This window comes from Rhamphochromis sp. 'chilingali' (assembly GCF_963969265.1).
Source record: "Rhamphochromis sp. 'chilingali' genome assembly, chromosome: 10".
NCBI classification, from domain to species: domain Eukaryota; kingdom Metazoa; phylum Chordata; class Actinopteri; order Cichliformes; family Cichlidae; genus Rhamphochromis; species Rhamphochromis sp. 'chilingali'.
The window spans coordinates 8,575,051-8,592,572 of record NC_137937.1 but is presented as its reverse complement, the minus strand read 5'-3'; the positions used below and the strand labels follow the sequence as shown (position 1 = coordinate 8,592,572).

Here is a 17,522-nt window from a genome sequence, read left to right as displayed (position 1 = left end):
AGAAGGAAGAGCGCAGGGCAAGCTAGCGAGACAGAAGTTAAGCTCTCCTTACAACATGGACCTCCCGCACCCTCATTCAGATCTGGCGTTTGGAATTATTTTGGTTTTCATGTGACGTATGACCCTGAAGGTAAGCGAGTCATGCACTAAAGTAAAACAGTATGTTGGATGTGCCATGCAATGCTCAATTACATGGGTGGGAGCTAGTGTGTTAGCGCAGTTAGCTCGTTAACGTGTTGGCCGTCTAGCCCCATGCACGGGGCGATTGGCGGTAGCTCGTTAACGGAGATTTGCCGTGTTGTGGCGTTAAGGTCATTTCAACGAGATTAACCTGAAAGCACTAGTGGGAACACAACGAATATGACTGCACATTTACACCAACATCATCCTAGTGCAAAGACAAATACAACAAGCATGCTACTAACTTTAGCCGAGTCATTTAGACAGCTGTTAGCACATGATTCTCCTTATATGTTTAATATGCTGCTGAGAATATAGCCCAGAAGAAGCGGATAGTATAGCTTTTATTTTGGAAAGAGCCATTTCTCTGTAATAAACTCTCTTTTTCCAAAGATGAGTGATTCCTCAATCAGATACAGGGCTCGCAATATCGCTAGCCCGACGTCCCGGGGCTAGCGATCTTTTCAGTCGGGCTACCAAAATCTATCTCTGCCCTGCCCGTCGGGCTATTGCAGGAAGGAAAAATATATGTCAATGCTTTTGCATTCTTTCAGAAATGTAGCTGGGTAATTATGTCATTGGCATCGGTGAGCCACTGTCAATATGTGACATATTGAAATCACGTTTGAATTTGCGCTTGTTTTTTTGCTTTCACTTTGCAATGACAGCACTGATCTGTGAGTGATGATAATTTGTGCACCAATTCCTCTGACATAGTCTTATTAATTGTTAGCTTACTATGCAAACATGACAAGTGAAATCTCCCGCAGCAAGCTTAAACATGTGAGAGGTTGATCGCGCAGAGAATCGCTGAGCTTATGTGAGTACGTGTGTAAAAGCAGCAGGATTTATATTTGACTACGATGACCTTCACAGACAGATATATATTTTAGTTCTGCTGAGCCAAATAAGACAGGTCAGGGTGAAGAAGTGACAGCCAAAGAAAAGCTTACCACAAAACTGAGAAGTTATGACAAATCAGACTATAAGGCAAAAAGAAAGTGCAGCTTTATGGTTTCATGGACAAAAGAATTTCTGTGGCTGCAATATGACGAGCTAAATAACCAGGGCTGCACATAAGTGGTCCGCAGGTGCGCATTCGCTGTCAAAATAAAAAACACGCACAAGGGTTAGGGTTAAATTTAAAAACTGTACTTTTGAGTTAAAATATATATTTATAATTTTAATAAATGACAAATTAAAAAGGCATGAACATTTTTTTTGTATCGAAAAAATATCGAACCGTGACACCAAAGTATCGAACCGAACCGAACCGTGAATTTTGTGTATCGTTGCACCCCTACTGTTTACGTGTGGACGAAAGGCCCAAACGCATTGAAACAGCTGCATTTTCAAAAATACCCGTGTAGGTTTGGACGTAGCTTAAAGAGTTAGTAGTTTATTTTATTACTACCTGATTTTATTGCAGTTTACTTGTATTTGCTTAATTGTTTACTAAATGTTTGAGGTGGGAAATGAACCGCATTGAAGTTTGAAAACAAAATATGGGTGTGTGTGGTGGGAGGATGTGTTTGCGTGGTAGAGGGGCGAGAAAAATTTTCTTGTAAAACAAAGGGGGCCTAGCAAAAAAAGTTTGGGAACCACTGGATTAATCTATTGACTTTACAGGAGAGGTTAAATCTGACATGTTGTATTACAATCTTATACAGTATGTTCTACGCGTTGACAATACACAGCACACTTAACATAAGAATCATAGTTTCTAAGTTACAAGGCTTCTTGTCAATTTTAGACCAATGAATCATTGAGTTGACCTTGATGACCTTGGTGGATGTAAGCCATATTTTAATGAATTGTTAACATGCCTCCACTCTATACTCCTACAAAGTTTAATGAGAATTCATTCAAAACTTTTTGAGCTGTTGTGTTTATAGACTGAATGATAACACACACACACACATACAGGTACTCCTACAGTCCAAAGGTTAGGTTAACTGGTGATTTTAAATTACCCATAGGTGTGAATGGTTGTCTGTCTCTATGTGTTAGCCCTGCAATAGAGTAGTGAGGGTGTACCCTACCTCTCGCCCTATGGTAGCTGGAATAGGCTCCAGCTCCTTTGTGACCCTGAATTGGATAAACAGGAGAGATAAATTACAACTGTTTATATTTGTACACTTCATCAACTATACAATATCACTTGGTTTTATATTAACATAATGTATAATTTGGGTTAGGTCATATTGACCATTGAGTGTGATGTCGCTGATCTATTCTCTCTCTTTTCCCTCCTCAGGAATTCTCCTTCCCCCAAGTGTGGTGCAGCAACCAGCAGCCCCTGTACTGTGCCTTCTCTCTGGAGAGATACAGCCCTGTCACCGCCCAGCTCTCCTGCAAAATCAGCGTGCGCCAGGTCAAAGGCCATGAGCAGATTCTGCAGGTCTATACGGCTGTGGCCGAGGTGAGGCTCTGAAGCTGTGGGGAGGGTGTTTCACTTTTTTCACTCAACCTTTTTGTAACCTTCCTGGAGTGTGTACACCAGAGCAGGACCAGCTCTCCTGAGCTTGAGCTGTGTATTAATAGAGCGAGGAGAGCACTCTTCCTTCCCTTCTTTCCAAAAACAAGATCCAGCTGTTTGGTGCATTTGCTCTGTGTTTTTTAACCTCTGTTTGTCCAAGAGGACGCATGTTCCGGCAAATAGCCGCCTTCACGTTCACATACACCAACACCTGGGAGCTGCCTGCTGTAACAACAGCTTTCTATCAGCTGCTGAACAGCTCCACCGGAGCAGCTAGGAGTCAGGAATACTCACTCAAGAGCACCTTGGCAGTTGCTGTTAAGGCAGAAGAGAGTGCTGCTCATTGATTTCACCCAACTGCTTTTTCCACAACCAGTCACAAATGCGCTTGTCCTACCTCAAGGCCACCAGTACTAATAAAAGTCACAGTCAGACGTGAAATATTATTTACAATGACTTTTTATGGTTTGATTAAATTTTGCCTTGATGATTAGTGGAGTTTGTCAGACAGGAAGAAGAAAAAAAAGCTTTTATAGGTGTGATGTGTTGAATTCAAAACATCAGCGGTTTCAGTTTGGTAAATACAGCAAACAGGCGTTTCCAGAGGTCTGCAGCATGTTTTACAATGCGGGGCCACCATGTTGAACGGATATCATTGAAAACAGCTTTACCACTTCTTTGCACCAGAGCGAACCATACTCAATCCATCCAAATCTTGCTACATTATCTCAGGATTGCCGAAAGTCTGTAAAAAGACATAGATGTTATAATGTTACTCCAACTATATGCTGTTAGACCTAAATGGAAGGAGAGGACTCAATGATATTATATTAGTAACAGAGCTCAAACAGCACACTGCTTTCCTTTTAAATCGCTTGCCTATATTAGGTTAATGAGTAAACTGGTTTTGTGAAAGATCCAGTTAAAAAGAATACCAACTGAACGTTGCTTATGAGCTCTCTCTCACAGGGCAATCAATCCTGCTTTTCCCCCAAAGGTTTCATAACTGCTGCCACAAGTAATTTCATGGTTAAGGCTTGTCTACTGCACTTTTAACATCCATCCACTCGCTTCCGCTTCTCCTTTTCAGGGTCGCGGGGGGCGCTGGGGCCTATCCCAGCTGTCATAGGGGGAGAGGCAGGGTACACCCTGGACAGGTCGCCAGTCTGTCGCAGGGCCAACACACAGGGACAGACAACCATTCGCACTCACATTCACTCCTAGTGACAATTTGGATTATCCAATTAACCTATCCCCACAAGCTGCATGTCTTTGGACGGTGGGAGGAAGCCGGAGTACCCGGAGAGAACCCACGCAGACACGGGGAGAACATGCAAACTCCACACAGAAAGACCCCGGCCTGATGGTGGAATTGAACTCAGGACCTTCTTGCTGTGCGGCAACAGTGCTAACCACCGTGCCACCGTGCTGCCCACGTTTAACATATTTAAAAAAATTTCAGGACTTCCACATTAAATTTGACTTGATTTAAATTAGTTTTAATTACTTTAAACGCAGCAGTGACACCTATCCTCAGATTCTTAGAAACTGACCAATAAAATAAAAATTACAGAATCCTCGTTTTTCTTCCTGTTGGCTTCCAAGTGTTTTAAAGCCATTTTACTATTCTCTAAGCTTTAGTATTGTGATAAAAAAAAAACATATTAACTGTCCATGATCATGATTAATCACATGCTGTTTTATGTTACGGTGCTCGTATCTTGACTCGACTTTGTGATAACTAACTTTGTGTGCTATGTTAGTAATGCTGGCTTGCATCCACATTTGAACCAGTGCAGGCAACTCTTCCACTGGGCATGTGCAGAAGACACACAAAGAAGAAAACAGCGCACAGCAAGATTTTAACGTGTTTTATTTATAGATCACAATCCAGCAATATGTTTCAAGTTATGACCTCAGCACTCACTGAGCAGAAACCAGACTGTGAACTCAGTAAGGCATTCTTGTGTCAGTGTGCTGTCTTCTTCCTCTTCTTCTTCTTCTCCAAGTTTAGTTCACAGAGGCAGTCAAATGCAGCACTACTGCCCCCTGTGTTATGACAGCATTTTTTTCACACCTCCATCCATTTTATTTGGATGGACGTAACTTTTATTCTGTTCTGGTAAAAAAAAAAATTTTTTATTAAATCTGAAATCTTGGTATGGTCAAATGAAAATGAGAATGAGGCCACAGAAAACTGATACTCCTGAAACTGTCCACATGTAGGCTTAAAAGATGGTTTTCATGGTTTGATCCACAGGCCACAGGAATCCACAGATTGAGAAGTACCCCCATACACCAATCACTTTTGTCTCATTGGCTTACAGTCTGTTTACTGATCTTTTAATGTGTAAAAATATTGTCCGAAGGGTCCTGACCCAGTAAACCTCAACTATTTGCAGAGTTGCAAATCCTCTCTGGCCCTGGTCTGATTAGTCTGCTTCTGTTCTGTTCCTCCAGACCGAAAAGGAGTCAGTTCCATTTTTTATGCAGACAGACTGCACCATCACGTCCCAGACGGGGCCCAAGGCCTTCAAAATCCCCCTGTCCATCCGCCAGAGGATCTGTGCCACCTTCGACACTGCCAACGCCAAGGGCAAGGACTGGCAACTCTTAGCCCAAAAGCTCCACTTAGATCGGTGAGTGTATGATGTGCATCCTCTTTGAGGCCGCATGATCTGTGTGTGTGTGTGTGTGTGTGTGTGTGTGTGTGTGTGTGTGTGTGTGTGTGCCCCCTCTGTAATGAACACAGGCTGATGACCAGAGATGGGTAATCCGATTAGTTTTCAAGTAAAGCGTGGAAGTACTGACCTTACTTTGAGTTTGATTCCGTAAAAAGTGACAAAAACATTAGCGTCCACTGTTCACTGCGTGGGAAGAAAACTTATTTTTACAGTGGAAAAAAACCCTAAACTTCCGAGCAAGCACCGAGTACGCTGCCTTGGAATGGGCAATTCACAGAGAAACTTGCGGATTCTTCCACCCACCGATGCGGCACACCTGCACCAGGGCAAACATCCGCCCGCCCCCACTCCTGCTAAACAGGTGAAAATAGAGCAACACGACTGCTGAGTCTTTGATTTCATTTATTTTCTGCTGTGTTTTACTTGCATCTATTTGAAAGACTGAGTGTAAACACAAAAACCTATTTTATTTTATGTGCTGGAATGTGCAGAAAATAATTTAAATGTTAAACAAATTTCTTCCAGTCAGAGAATGTTGCATATAATTTAATGTTTGCTTGATGCATAAAGTTAAAAGATTAAAACTGATAAAAAAAAATTTAAAAAGAGAATTTTTCCATTTGATTACATTTTATATGATGGATTATGCAGAAAAAGTAGAATTGGGCTGAAAGATCTATCGCTTTATCACCTATTCAGGTTGTAAATCATGTTTTTAAAAAGTAACTAAGTAACTAATAACTAATTACTTTTGAAAATAAGTAATCAGTAAAGTAATGGGATTACTTTTGGGGGGAAGTAATCAGTAATTAGTTACTGATTACTTTTTTCAAGTAACTTGACCAACACTGCTGATGACAGTGATAAGACTCCTGTGGGTGTTGATAAGCTGCTGAATGTAGCTTCAGGTTGCTCATGCTCCCTGAGCATCAAGAGAGACGGCTGATTGTTTAACTGTATGGCACGTGGTGTAACTGACTGTGGGATGCTGTGGAACATCATACACACTCTGACACCTACATCCACTCTACTTTTGAAACATAAACAGTGCGAAATCCAGTGAGCCTCCAACATTTCTGTCACTCTGACCACTTACTTCTTAGCTGATTTTTTTCTTCTCCCAAACACAAATATGCATTTTTGATGAGACGCTGCACTCTTATTTCCCTGGCCCAGTTGTTGTCTTTGCTTGGCCTTAGCTGGTGTCAGCTATGATCTCCTGTTAAGTGCATGATTCATGAGATGCTGCTATCTAAGAGTCTTTTGGGATTTCTAAATTATCCAGATAAGCTTTCCTCTCCAAGTTGGGCAGCTTTGAACTGAGCCTGATGTGACCAATCGTTGCGGTTTTTTTGTGCTGCTTGCTGTTGTGTCTCTTGTGAAGAACCACACAGCGGCAGTGAAACACTGCCCCCAGCTGGACTCCCTGCTCAGTGAGACACAAAGGCATTGTACTGTATTGGCATGGCAACAAGCTTTAGTTTTCCTTTCCTTTGGCAGAAGCTGAGAATGAAATATAAAGCAAACTCTGTTCAGTGGTAATCACTTGCGGTGGTAATTTATTCTTAAAGGGTCGAACTTTTCATTCTAGGTACATGGAAAAGCAGATGGTTGTTTACTGCAGCGAGACACTCTTTAGTTCTATTAATTTACAGTTAGCACTCAGTATTCTGATTTTCTAAGAGTCAAATAAAGGGGATTCAATGACCCAAATGGGTTTAATATTAGGATTTTAAACGATCAATTTTGGGGCCATTATAGGTAACTATTGTTTTTTTAGTGGATTCCATAACCAGGGTCCTAAAACAGTGGTTTCAGAACCACAAGATGAAACTAAGTTGAATTAACCTGATATACAGGGAAAATAAACAAAAAGAATTTACTGAGGTTATTGGCCAAGGTTTAACTGTTTTATTATATGCAATTGATTGGTTTGATTCTGCATGTGCCAGAAGTCCCTCAGAAGTGTGTGATCAAGCTCGTGACCAGGGTTCTTCTGAACTCTGCTGAGGCTCCTTTTTGGTAAATTATTAAATTAATAAATGATTAAACTGCCAATATGTCTTGTGTCTTCGGACTTCAATCATCCAATCCAATAAACAGCACCGAACAGGAGCCAATAGCAGAATAAGCTGTTTAGCAGTGGCAGAGATAATGTTGCAAGTTTTTCATTGATGCAACCCACATACTCAGGTCTGCTGCTCAACCCACAAATACATCCTCCTTACAAGTCTGGCACTATTTGAGGGAAATAAGCTGGCTTTCCAACAGTATCAGATTTCTTGGCAAGAAGCATTGTTACAACAAAGAAATAATCAACCAAACACAAATGTTCTTATTTTTTTGTCCCAAGTTTACTTGGCAGCTTCTGGTGGCTAGGGAAAATTCAGTGTTTTCCACTCAGGTGTGAGCAGTTGCTGGCAGTCACTGTGAAATTAATCACCGTAGCCCCAGTCATGCAGGCCTAAATTGGTGTTTTTGTATTAAAACACAACTATAAAGTGTAAGAGCAGTTGGAATGACCATGTAAAATTTTTGTCTTGGTCATTTTCATCAACATATTACGTGCACTGTATTTGCATTCAGATTTTGAAACATTTAAATAAAAGATGATGTCATCTGCAAAGGAAAACATCACTTAAATGTAAACCTGGGAGCCAAAAGGAGAACAAACAGGCAACCTGGGGGAGAGGGAGGGGGAATAATTGGGAACAGATGGAGCTAATTAACAGAGGTGAAAACAATCAAGGCGGGGTAGTCATTACTGCAGTGGAGGGAAAACAGACAAGGACAGGAAGTAAAAACAGCAAAAGGTCTACAGTTATCAAAATAAGAGAAGAAGTCACAACAAAGACAAATAAAAGTAGACACAGCCCGACAGGACAAAATGCAAAGAAACTAACAAAAGATGAAAAACACTGATGGTAAATCACAGGTTTGAACTCAGCATTTTATGACAGGCCACGATGGATTTCTCAGAGTACTCTGTAGAGTAGCACGGATACGGGTTCTTCTTGCCATTTCTTAAAAATTCACCTTAAATAATGTGTAAATGCACAGTCAGCTAACAATAAACAAATCAAAGATTTGCAGCAATGACCGTTATGAAATACCTTGTAATGGTCTGCTGTCCCTTGAACAGGGGTGGGCAACATGAGAAACTGGGACGAATTAGCTGAACACAGGTCTGTTCATTAGTACCTATATTTATTTACAAACTACTAATAGAGTGGATGTTGGGAAACAGGGAGAGTATAAATCCTCCCTTTTCTGACATTTGAAAAATTTAACCCACACTGTGCTACTTCCTGCCTTTTTCAATTACTGTATATAATGATATTAAGATTTATGCTTATGTTTCATACTTTTGTTCTTATCTCTTTTCAGTAGCTGTTTAGTGGTTGAGCTTTTTTTTATTTCCATTAAGTTTTTGCTCTCTTTAACTCTACACACAGTGTTTCTGTTTCTACTTCCATTTGTTTTTTGCACTTCTTAGTGCACCGTGGAAAAGGCACAAGAATTTCTGTCAAGATAAGAACTCTATTAATCCTATCTCTACCTAAAAATGTCAACATTTTACCAATATTTAATCAGCAGTGCCAGAAACAACTGTGCATGTTTTTGCCAAAGTTAAAGACTTCAAACTTTGTACAAAGCAAATAGACTGCTTCTAGTATACTGCTGCACTTTTCTACTCTACTTGAGCACTCAAAGCATTTTATACAACACGCCTCATTTACTCTTACACACCCATTCATACAAGTACAAACAAGTGAGAACATTCACACTCTAATAAACACATCGGAGAGTGTGAAGGTTAGTATCTTAATACTTTGCTTAAGATCACAGCATCTTGCCCAAGGATACTTTGGCATGCAGACTGAAGAACAATGGAAGAAATCTATTTGGGTTGGAACACCGGGGCTCAAGTCAGATTTGATGCCTGAGGTGGAAATACATGTGGCCATCACTGAGACAGGCCCTTAATGTGGGTTTGTTAAACTTCATCACTGAGAATGCTTGTTCACATATGAAAGTAGATCCGAGAGAACCAACATCTTCTGGATCATGTCTCCTTATGTGTGGATGTGAGTTCTCCTTTTTGAGAGAAGAATACAGGTACAGCAGTTATACTGACTTAAACAACACCTCCTGGTGTTTAAAACAATGCAAAAGTACCAATTTTCAGTTCCAGGTTTACTTTATCTTGCATCATTTCAAAAGTTCAACATTTTGCCTGACTTGGACAACCATCGGCTGAAATGGGCTATATCACGGACATCACAGAGCCAAGGAGAAAAAGTCAAAATTGTCCGCTTTAGTATTCAACTGAAGCTCCAACTTTCCCAAACTGTCCTTGATCCATCTTATTATGGTTCACCTGGAGAGGGGCATATTCCAAATGTTTTTTTTCTCAGGGCGTATTAGTGCAGCAGAGTCCATCAAACACTCTTTGACAATCTCCCCATCAGAGAACGAGTTATAGTTGTTTTTGTGAATTTGTGAAATCACAAAGCTACTCTTGGCAGCTTCATCTTTCGATGTGTATAACGTGGTCAAAGGTCCTTGTTGCTTTTTCTGCTTTGCCAGCAAAGGTTCAGATGTCCGTTCCAGCTCTGGATCAGTCAAGTTTTTGTATTCCTCAATTCAAACTGTAAACCTTAAACACAGCTTTAAAGTGGACAGCTTTACCTCTGACGTCAGTAAATAAATACTCAGACGTCCACATGAGTTACTCTTTTTTTAATGTGATCTCACGTCTTTTGAGGCTGTACTCTCACATCTGTCATAAACGTGGGTTCCAGTGCATTTGCAGTGAAGCTCCATTCACAGGCATACGTAATGTAGAAAAATAGCAGTCACTTTAAAATTAATAGCAGCCAGCTGACTTGTGATTTCCCACAAAATTGCAAAAAACAGTAAGCGGAGTTTAGTTGAAGACTGTTTAAGACCCCACTGAAGTCACGCGCACAATGCCCAGGTGTGCCCTTCTAGGAACAGATTTCATTGTGAAATAAAATATGATTTGAAATACATGTCACATTGCTTTGAAATTTCCAGTTTCATGTTCTCAATAGCTGGTAAACGACATGAAGCCGGAACAGTAGATACAGAAGATCTTTCTTACAGAGTTCATTTCTAACTTTTTTAAGGCTCTTTAAAAGTTCAAAATGCTGCTGTGCCTTCACTCTAGTCTCGCTCGTTAGCTGCTAACCTTTACTGTCCAAAACAAGCCTGCAGTGATGAGGGGGAGGCAGACAGAGACACAGTTCTAAACGTTGCTTGAAACAGACGTCTTTCTTCTCGTTCTTTAAGGGCAGCAAACACTTTACACAAAAACGGATCACTTTAATGTCAGTGGCACTGCTATAGCCCTGCCAGTCTGGACTAAACTCTTCAAGAAGCTAGTTATTTTAGGTGTATGATAGGGAACAGGGAAAAAGCCTCAGCATTAATTTTTATGGTCACAAGACCAAAAGACTGCTCACCAATCAAGTCTGATAAATTAGAAACTGCTTCGAAAGATCAAAAATGTTTTTCCATGCAAGTTAGGCATCCTCTGCGCATGTTGGTGAGTGGTTTTTGGAGCTTGCTGGTTAAAGTTATTCCTCACTGCTGAAACCAGATCATTTGCTTTGAAGGCAAATGGTCTCAGTTTGTTATTTGCATCACACTATTCACAGTTTCACAACCACAAGTAGTTGCTGAATGTTAACAGACAATTGGGATGTTCTGTACCAACTTTTGCTGCAGCACCATATGCCTCTTCTTTATTCCTCTTACATATACTGCTTCCATATACTGAAAGCACCCTGTATTTCCCAATTGGTTGCCAGCCAGTTAAAGAACACAAATTTTTCCCTAGCTGGTTACTAGGGGGACACTAACTTGTCTTTATTCCTGCATGATTCCTGCACAGCAGCTACTTGCAGCTTTTAAGGAAATACATTTCCCCCCCTAGCAACCAGGTTGCCAGGCAGTCACCAATCAGTCACTAGGTCTATGTGACTGGGGTCTTGGCAAGATTATAGCCTCAGTAACAGTCCAATCCATCATCGCGACATGATTAGCATCTCTGCTGATTCCATCACAGCATTCAAGAAATGTTGTGCTAATTCATGTGTGTGGATACAGTAGGCTTAAAAAAAGAGCTGACGTGAACCTCTACTGTGGGCATGCATCAGCTAGCTGAACCTGAGTAAGTGCTTCTGCAGAACATAATGATCATTTTCCATGATTTTAAAGTTAGGCGGGGTGTGCACAAAAAGGAGAGCAGCAATGATGTAACGACAGAGGAATGTCAGTGAAATTCAATGATTTGTTGCGCAATCAGGCAAAATACTTGTTAGTAACATGAAGTGGGTGTCTCCCAAGTGAAACCTTTCTCACCATTTGATTGACAGTTGATGGGGCCTTAAATATCTTACAGTGTTATGTAGGTGACTGTTACTAGCGACTAACCAATAGGCACACAGTGACAAGCATACAGTTTTATATGTAGATTCTGGTTAACTGGTTGTGCAATGAAAAGTCATATTGTGTAAGGACTCCTGTAGCATGTGTGCACATAGGAAGCAGGCGAACTACCACGAGTGATGGACTAGCAGATTTACACATTTACATTTAAACTTTAAGACCACCTGATAAAGTCATTAAAACATTTGTTTTCTTTTGCAAGTTCCTTGTATGTGGCATCTGTAATTAAACAGTTACTTTCATGTTCCTGTATGTGCTCCTCTACAGAAACCTGGGGTATTTTGCAAAGCAGCGGAGTCCGTCTGCAGTCATACTAAGCCTGTGGGAGGCTCGTCACCAGGACACTTCTGACCTTGACTCTCTAGCCAGTGCCCTGGAGGAGATTGGAAAGATCCACTCCAAAAGTTCCCCCAAGGACCAGGACGAGTGCGAATCTGACTCCATTCACATAGAAGCAAGCAGTCTGTACGGAACAGGCAGACTAACCAGTCAGAATACAGAGGACTGCGCTTCTGAATACACGGGCTGAGAGAGGAGAGAGAGCCAGTAAAAACTGACAGACTGACGTATATATCTGTGTACACACACAGTCAGTGATGGACAACACACTGCGGCGGTGCAGTAGAAGGTCACGAGGTGAGTAGACGGTGCCAGTGTTCAACACGGCGACCGATCACAACAGGTCGAGGTGAGCTGGCACCTGCTGTGGATCTGCCCCTCTCTTTTAAGAACCCGTCTGAGGCTGGACTGTAAATCTTTGTCTGCCTTTCCACTCAGTCCTTTCTGTTTGTTTCTAACTTCTTTTAATTTAGGTTGATGTGAATTTATTCCCCTTTGTGTCTGCTATTGTCTGAACCCGCGTTAGAGGAGAAGGGAGCTCCTTTTCCAGCAGTCCACACGCTTGCATATAAGTCTGAATATGCAAATAAGATGATACAACTGTGGCGTAATGTTAGTCACCTATGTTTGATCTGACACTCCCCTTCCCGTGTCAACAAATGAAAAAGGACTTAAAAGCTAGTTTTTCTTTTCTTTTAATGTCCACTGTTATATTTTAATGGGAAGCTCCTGATTGCTTAAATGTTGTGATAGTGAACTTTCAAGGCAGGTATCTTCAAAATCACCTGGTTTTATTTTAAAAAAAAAAAAAATCCCAAAACTGAAATTTTAGCACTTATGTGATCATTTATGCAAAAAATAATCATAAATATATCATCCCCAGTTGTACTCGGAAAAAAAGTAAGAAAGAAAACGAGCCGTTGGTTGTGGCGTAATGTGGCAGAGTGAGATTTCTAACCGTGGCATTACAATTCATTACAGTTGCCTCCTGCGGCAGATAGAGAGGGAGGAAGCTGTAAAACATCATTTCCTGGCACCGCGGAGAGGTCATCGCTACGTCTTATCATCCACTTCCCACCATTAACACCCGTCACACAGACCTCATATCAGGCCCTGACACACCCAGCTGCCCCCATGTCTACCACCCACCCACACAAGTACACAACTCACACACCACACTGACATTTCGCGGCTGTAGAGGTCACATATTTTCATATTATTCAAAAAACAACAAAGGAATACAGACAGTGTCAGACATATATAACATACAGTAACAGTATATAAGGTATATAAATCCTACGCCATGCTGAGGGAATAAGGGAAAATGTCATAGTCATGTGAGGTAATGGTAAGTGAAACTTTTGATGACCTCCAGGTCAGAATAGATTGAAATGTTAACCCCTCATCTTTATATTTGAACACACACTAAGGTTGAAGCTGTCAGAGCTTTAGCTGGTGTTTGTAGAAAAGTGTTTTTGTAATTATTTAAGACTCTTAATTCAAGGTTCAATTAAGTACTTTTTATCTCCAAAAGTTGATTCTGTTCATCTGGACGTAGCGTTTTGTGGGAGAAACGTTTCTGATGAATATATCTGATGTATTTTTTACATCAGATATATTCAAAAACAACACCCAGTGTTCTTGCAGCGGAGATATTTGTATGAGTGAAATCACAGCGGGTCTCATAACAACCTTCACCTTGCCAGAGAGGTGCATGCTGGGTGAATAAGGCCAAATTATGCAAAATTATATTTTCGCACGTACTCCTGGCAGTCTCTAGCCGTGAACTTTCAGGTTAGAATTTTCTGATATGTGCCACTGAGATTTCTGTCTGCAACCCTGGTGAACGGAATGTCCTTTGCTCTACGCCTAGCAATGAAAAATTCCACCGAGAGTCTCACTAATTTATACTGAAACAGAAGAGTGCCAGCAAGTGACAAGAGTGGAGCTGTAGTGGAAGGTTAGAATAGTTGAATGATGGCAGGAGGGGAAAACAGACCTGAATTTTAACCAAACTAAACACTTATCACACATATCTAAAAGGTTGTTTAAGGTCTTAAGTGACTTTAAGTTATAATATATTACCTAGACTTGTTGGTGAGACTTGTGGGAGCTGTTTTTGTACAACTTTTATAAATCAGACATAAATCTACCCAAAAAACATTTGGCTGATATAAAAACAAAATACAATGAGGTAACACAGAGAGCAGGCGAATGGAACAGCCCAACCGGCACCTATATTGAATTTTTCTGAAAACATCCTGTTGTCAACATTAGCTTATGATTTTACAGTTTTACAGGCCTCACGCTAACTGTATGGAAATCTAACTTTAATTTAACTTTGATAAAAAGTTGGCAAAAGAAAATGTACTTTATTTTGAAAAAACTAATTGCCAGGTTTTGTGTGCTTTTAGACTGTTTGCAGAGGCAGCATTAAAAAGTCAGAGTGGGTGATACATTTTTATTGTTTTATGTAAAATAAAACGTAATGTGGACATGTAGACCAGAAGGTTGGTAATATTGCTATTATCAATATTATACTTAAACAAAACTAAACCTAAAAATAAAACGAGATAAACATTTTTGTTAACCAAAATCAAAATATAAATCTGGACTTGTGAGGGTAAAAATCAAACTAACTGAAATGATTATCTGAAATTTGAAACTAAAAAAGAATCCAGATAAATGCAATATTCTTAGTTTTTATTTGTCAGCTTGATAAAATTTATTATCATAACTTGAAACATTGATAGATTTGGTTTTGGATTTGGATGTCTGTATGAGTCATCTGCTTTCCAAAAACTCTGTGTTTTTATTAGAAAAACTTATTTTTTTTTTTGCTTATCAGCACTGATTTTTCTAAATCATGCCTTTCGCATATACCATACATACAATAATAATTAAAAAGACTGAAACTAATAAAAACTAAACTGGAAAGAACAATGACACAAGTCAGAAATGAAAAAAAAGAAAAAAAGAAAGAAAATACAAAACTACAATATAATCTGGCGATTTTAAGCTAACCTGAAAAGCTAATATACAAAAATGTGTGTTTGGTATACTTACAGGTAAGTAGAGTGGAGTTAAGTATGGGTATAATTCAGATGTTTAGCATTTGGTCCCTTAAAACATGTCAGATTTGACCTGTTTCAACTCTTAAATCATTATCAGGACAAAGACACACAGTGTGCAATTTTGAGTGTGCTATAGCTAGGTTTCTATCCAAAAGCAAATTTGAACACAATTTAGAGCGAAGGTAGATTTACTGGGAAGAACACTGTAGCTGAATATTTTAGATGAAAGGTTTTTTGTTTGTTTGTGTTTTTTCCTGTAACATGATCTTTGAACGCTAATGTGACAATAACCATTAAATGTACTGTAACTGTGTGTTGGTTTTATTTGAAAATAAGCATGCCACTTTCCAGTAAGGCTACATTTCAGCATTCAATCAAATACCAACTCTTCAAATTTTCATTTTCAAGACAGAGAAACAGAAAATGGGTCATTTTTAACCTCTACATTATAATGCATAGTGAAATTTAGTAACAGTAACAGATTTGGATAAAAATGAACAAAATAGAATCTCAGACCAATCCCCAGCATTGACATTCATTGGTATTACTAAAACATACAGAGTTATAGATGTTAGCCTACTCAGAATAATAAAATGTTGGCTATAGATAAACTAAATGACTGAGGCACTATAAATGCTGTTTTTTGTTGTTTATTTATTCAGCCTTTTGTACCAGGAAAAGGAAAACAACGAATTCTTCATTATAACAACTGAACCATTTTCAGCTCTTTATCGCCCTGTCTTTAGCAAGTACAAAATTGGTCTGATGCAACAAGTGAAGATCAACCACTGCCACTGTTATACAACAACACAACAGGCAATACTATATTGCTTACATTACTGTAACTAAATAATAACCAAATCAATTATTATTTGACAAAGTTACAGATATACTAACTGGGAAAACACTGGGATTCAGCCCCTAAAAATCAAAAACTAGCTGATCTCCTGTTCATGCTGGGTACAACTAATAGCAGTTCCACACAGCAGTCTAAGAATAGCAGAAGAGAAGACTAACCAAATGATTTTTATGGTCCAGGTGCTGATACTTTTTGATCAAGGTACATAGACAGTTCCCTACCTGTGAATCTAGTCCTTCAGCATTTTTCATCTAAGTTCAATTTTCTTGACTATTTTTGCAACAAAGAGAGGGAAACAAACTCTTGCTCGGTGGTTCATCACAACTTATATGGTCACCTGGAATACACCGCTGGCACTGTACATGTGAAAGGTTACATCCATCCGCTTTTATTTCCCTGCATCATTTCTATGCATTTGTAATCAGTTTCAATTCATTTATTCTGTAATTGAAGCTTGTGAAGTGAAGAATATGAAAGGTAATCTTTTGTTTGTCTTTTTTTTATCTTTTAATTGTGACTAACTGGAGTTTGCTTTTCATTCCTACAAGTGGAGTGTCAGAAAAGGAAACGTGTGCTTTTGTAATGCTTAGCGGTGGCTTATGTCGCATCAAGAGCATCTTGTCTGTGTGGTACACACAAGCAAACTCAACATGCACCTTCATCCTGGATGTGTATCAGCTGTGTCTACTGTATCCCATTGACACGTTGAAATTCAGTTCTTTGATAAGTGAGCTCATACACACTCTTACACAAACATATTTTCACTGTGTATAATGCTTTGGTGTAAGACTAACCCTGTTTCATGAGACAAAACCTTCACTGTTGCATCCATGACTTCCCGTCACCTGAGTTGGTTGGTCCGATGCTCTTTCCTGCTTCACGCATGGCCTTCGGCTTCATATCACTATTCTTGTGCCTTGTTTAACTACTGTAAATGGTGAATGTTTGTAAAGTACAGATGGGGATAAAAAAAAAAAGAACAATTAATCATACTGACTTACATTAAAGATATAAGTTGAAAAAAGTATTTAAGATTATAATAATGAATAGGCTGCAGAGCTTTTCTAGTGCTGAACAGCTATGTTTGGTAATGCCAGGGCAGCTTTGCGGTATACTGTATCTATAATTATGGACATTTTGGATGTTTTCTGTACAGTAGAATTTGCAAATGTATATGCAGCCTTTTGGAAATAAATGTACAGTTGAAAGATCAACTTGTCTCAAGTTATTTTTCCTTTTCCGTTGGCTAATGCACATGGGATGATTCAACACACTGGGGGGTTGGTGGGTGACAGTAATACCCTCCTCTCTAGGGGACTGTAGTTGTGATGAAAATGAAGGGGTTGTGCTTGCAGGCATTGCTTTATTTTTTGTTGATGTAACCAAACTGAAACAAGCAGTCTACGAGGTGCCGGGGGGAAAATGTCAGA

At 39.6% G+C, this 17,522-nt stretch overlaps 1 protein-coding gene across 1 annotated transcript in view; it reads left to right on the top strand.

Moving 5' to 3' along the window:
- Nucleotides 1–17,281, top strand: part of unc5db (unc-5 netrin receptor Db) — a 298,720-nt gene extending 281,439 nt beyond the window's left edge. The window contains exons 15-17 of the mRNA XM_080894516.1: nucleotides 2,438–2,602; nucleotides 5,120–5,298; nucleotides 12,088–17,281. Coding sequence (XP_080750642.1) covers nucleotides 2,438–2,602; nucleotides 5,120–5,298; nucleotides 12,088–12,349 — 606 coding nt within the window. The 3' untranslated portion in view covers nucleotides 12,350–17,281. The remainder of the gene's footprint in view (nucleotides 1–2,437; nucleotides 2,603–5,119; nucleotides 5,299–12,087) is intronic.
- Nucleotides 17,282–17,522: the final 241 nt, after the last annotated feature.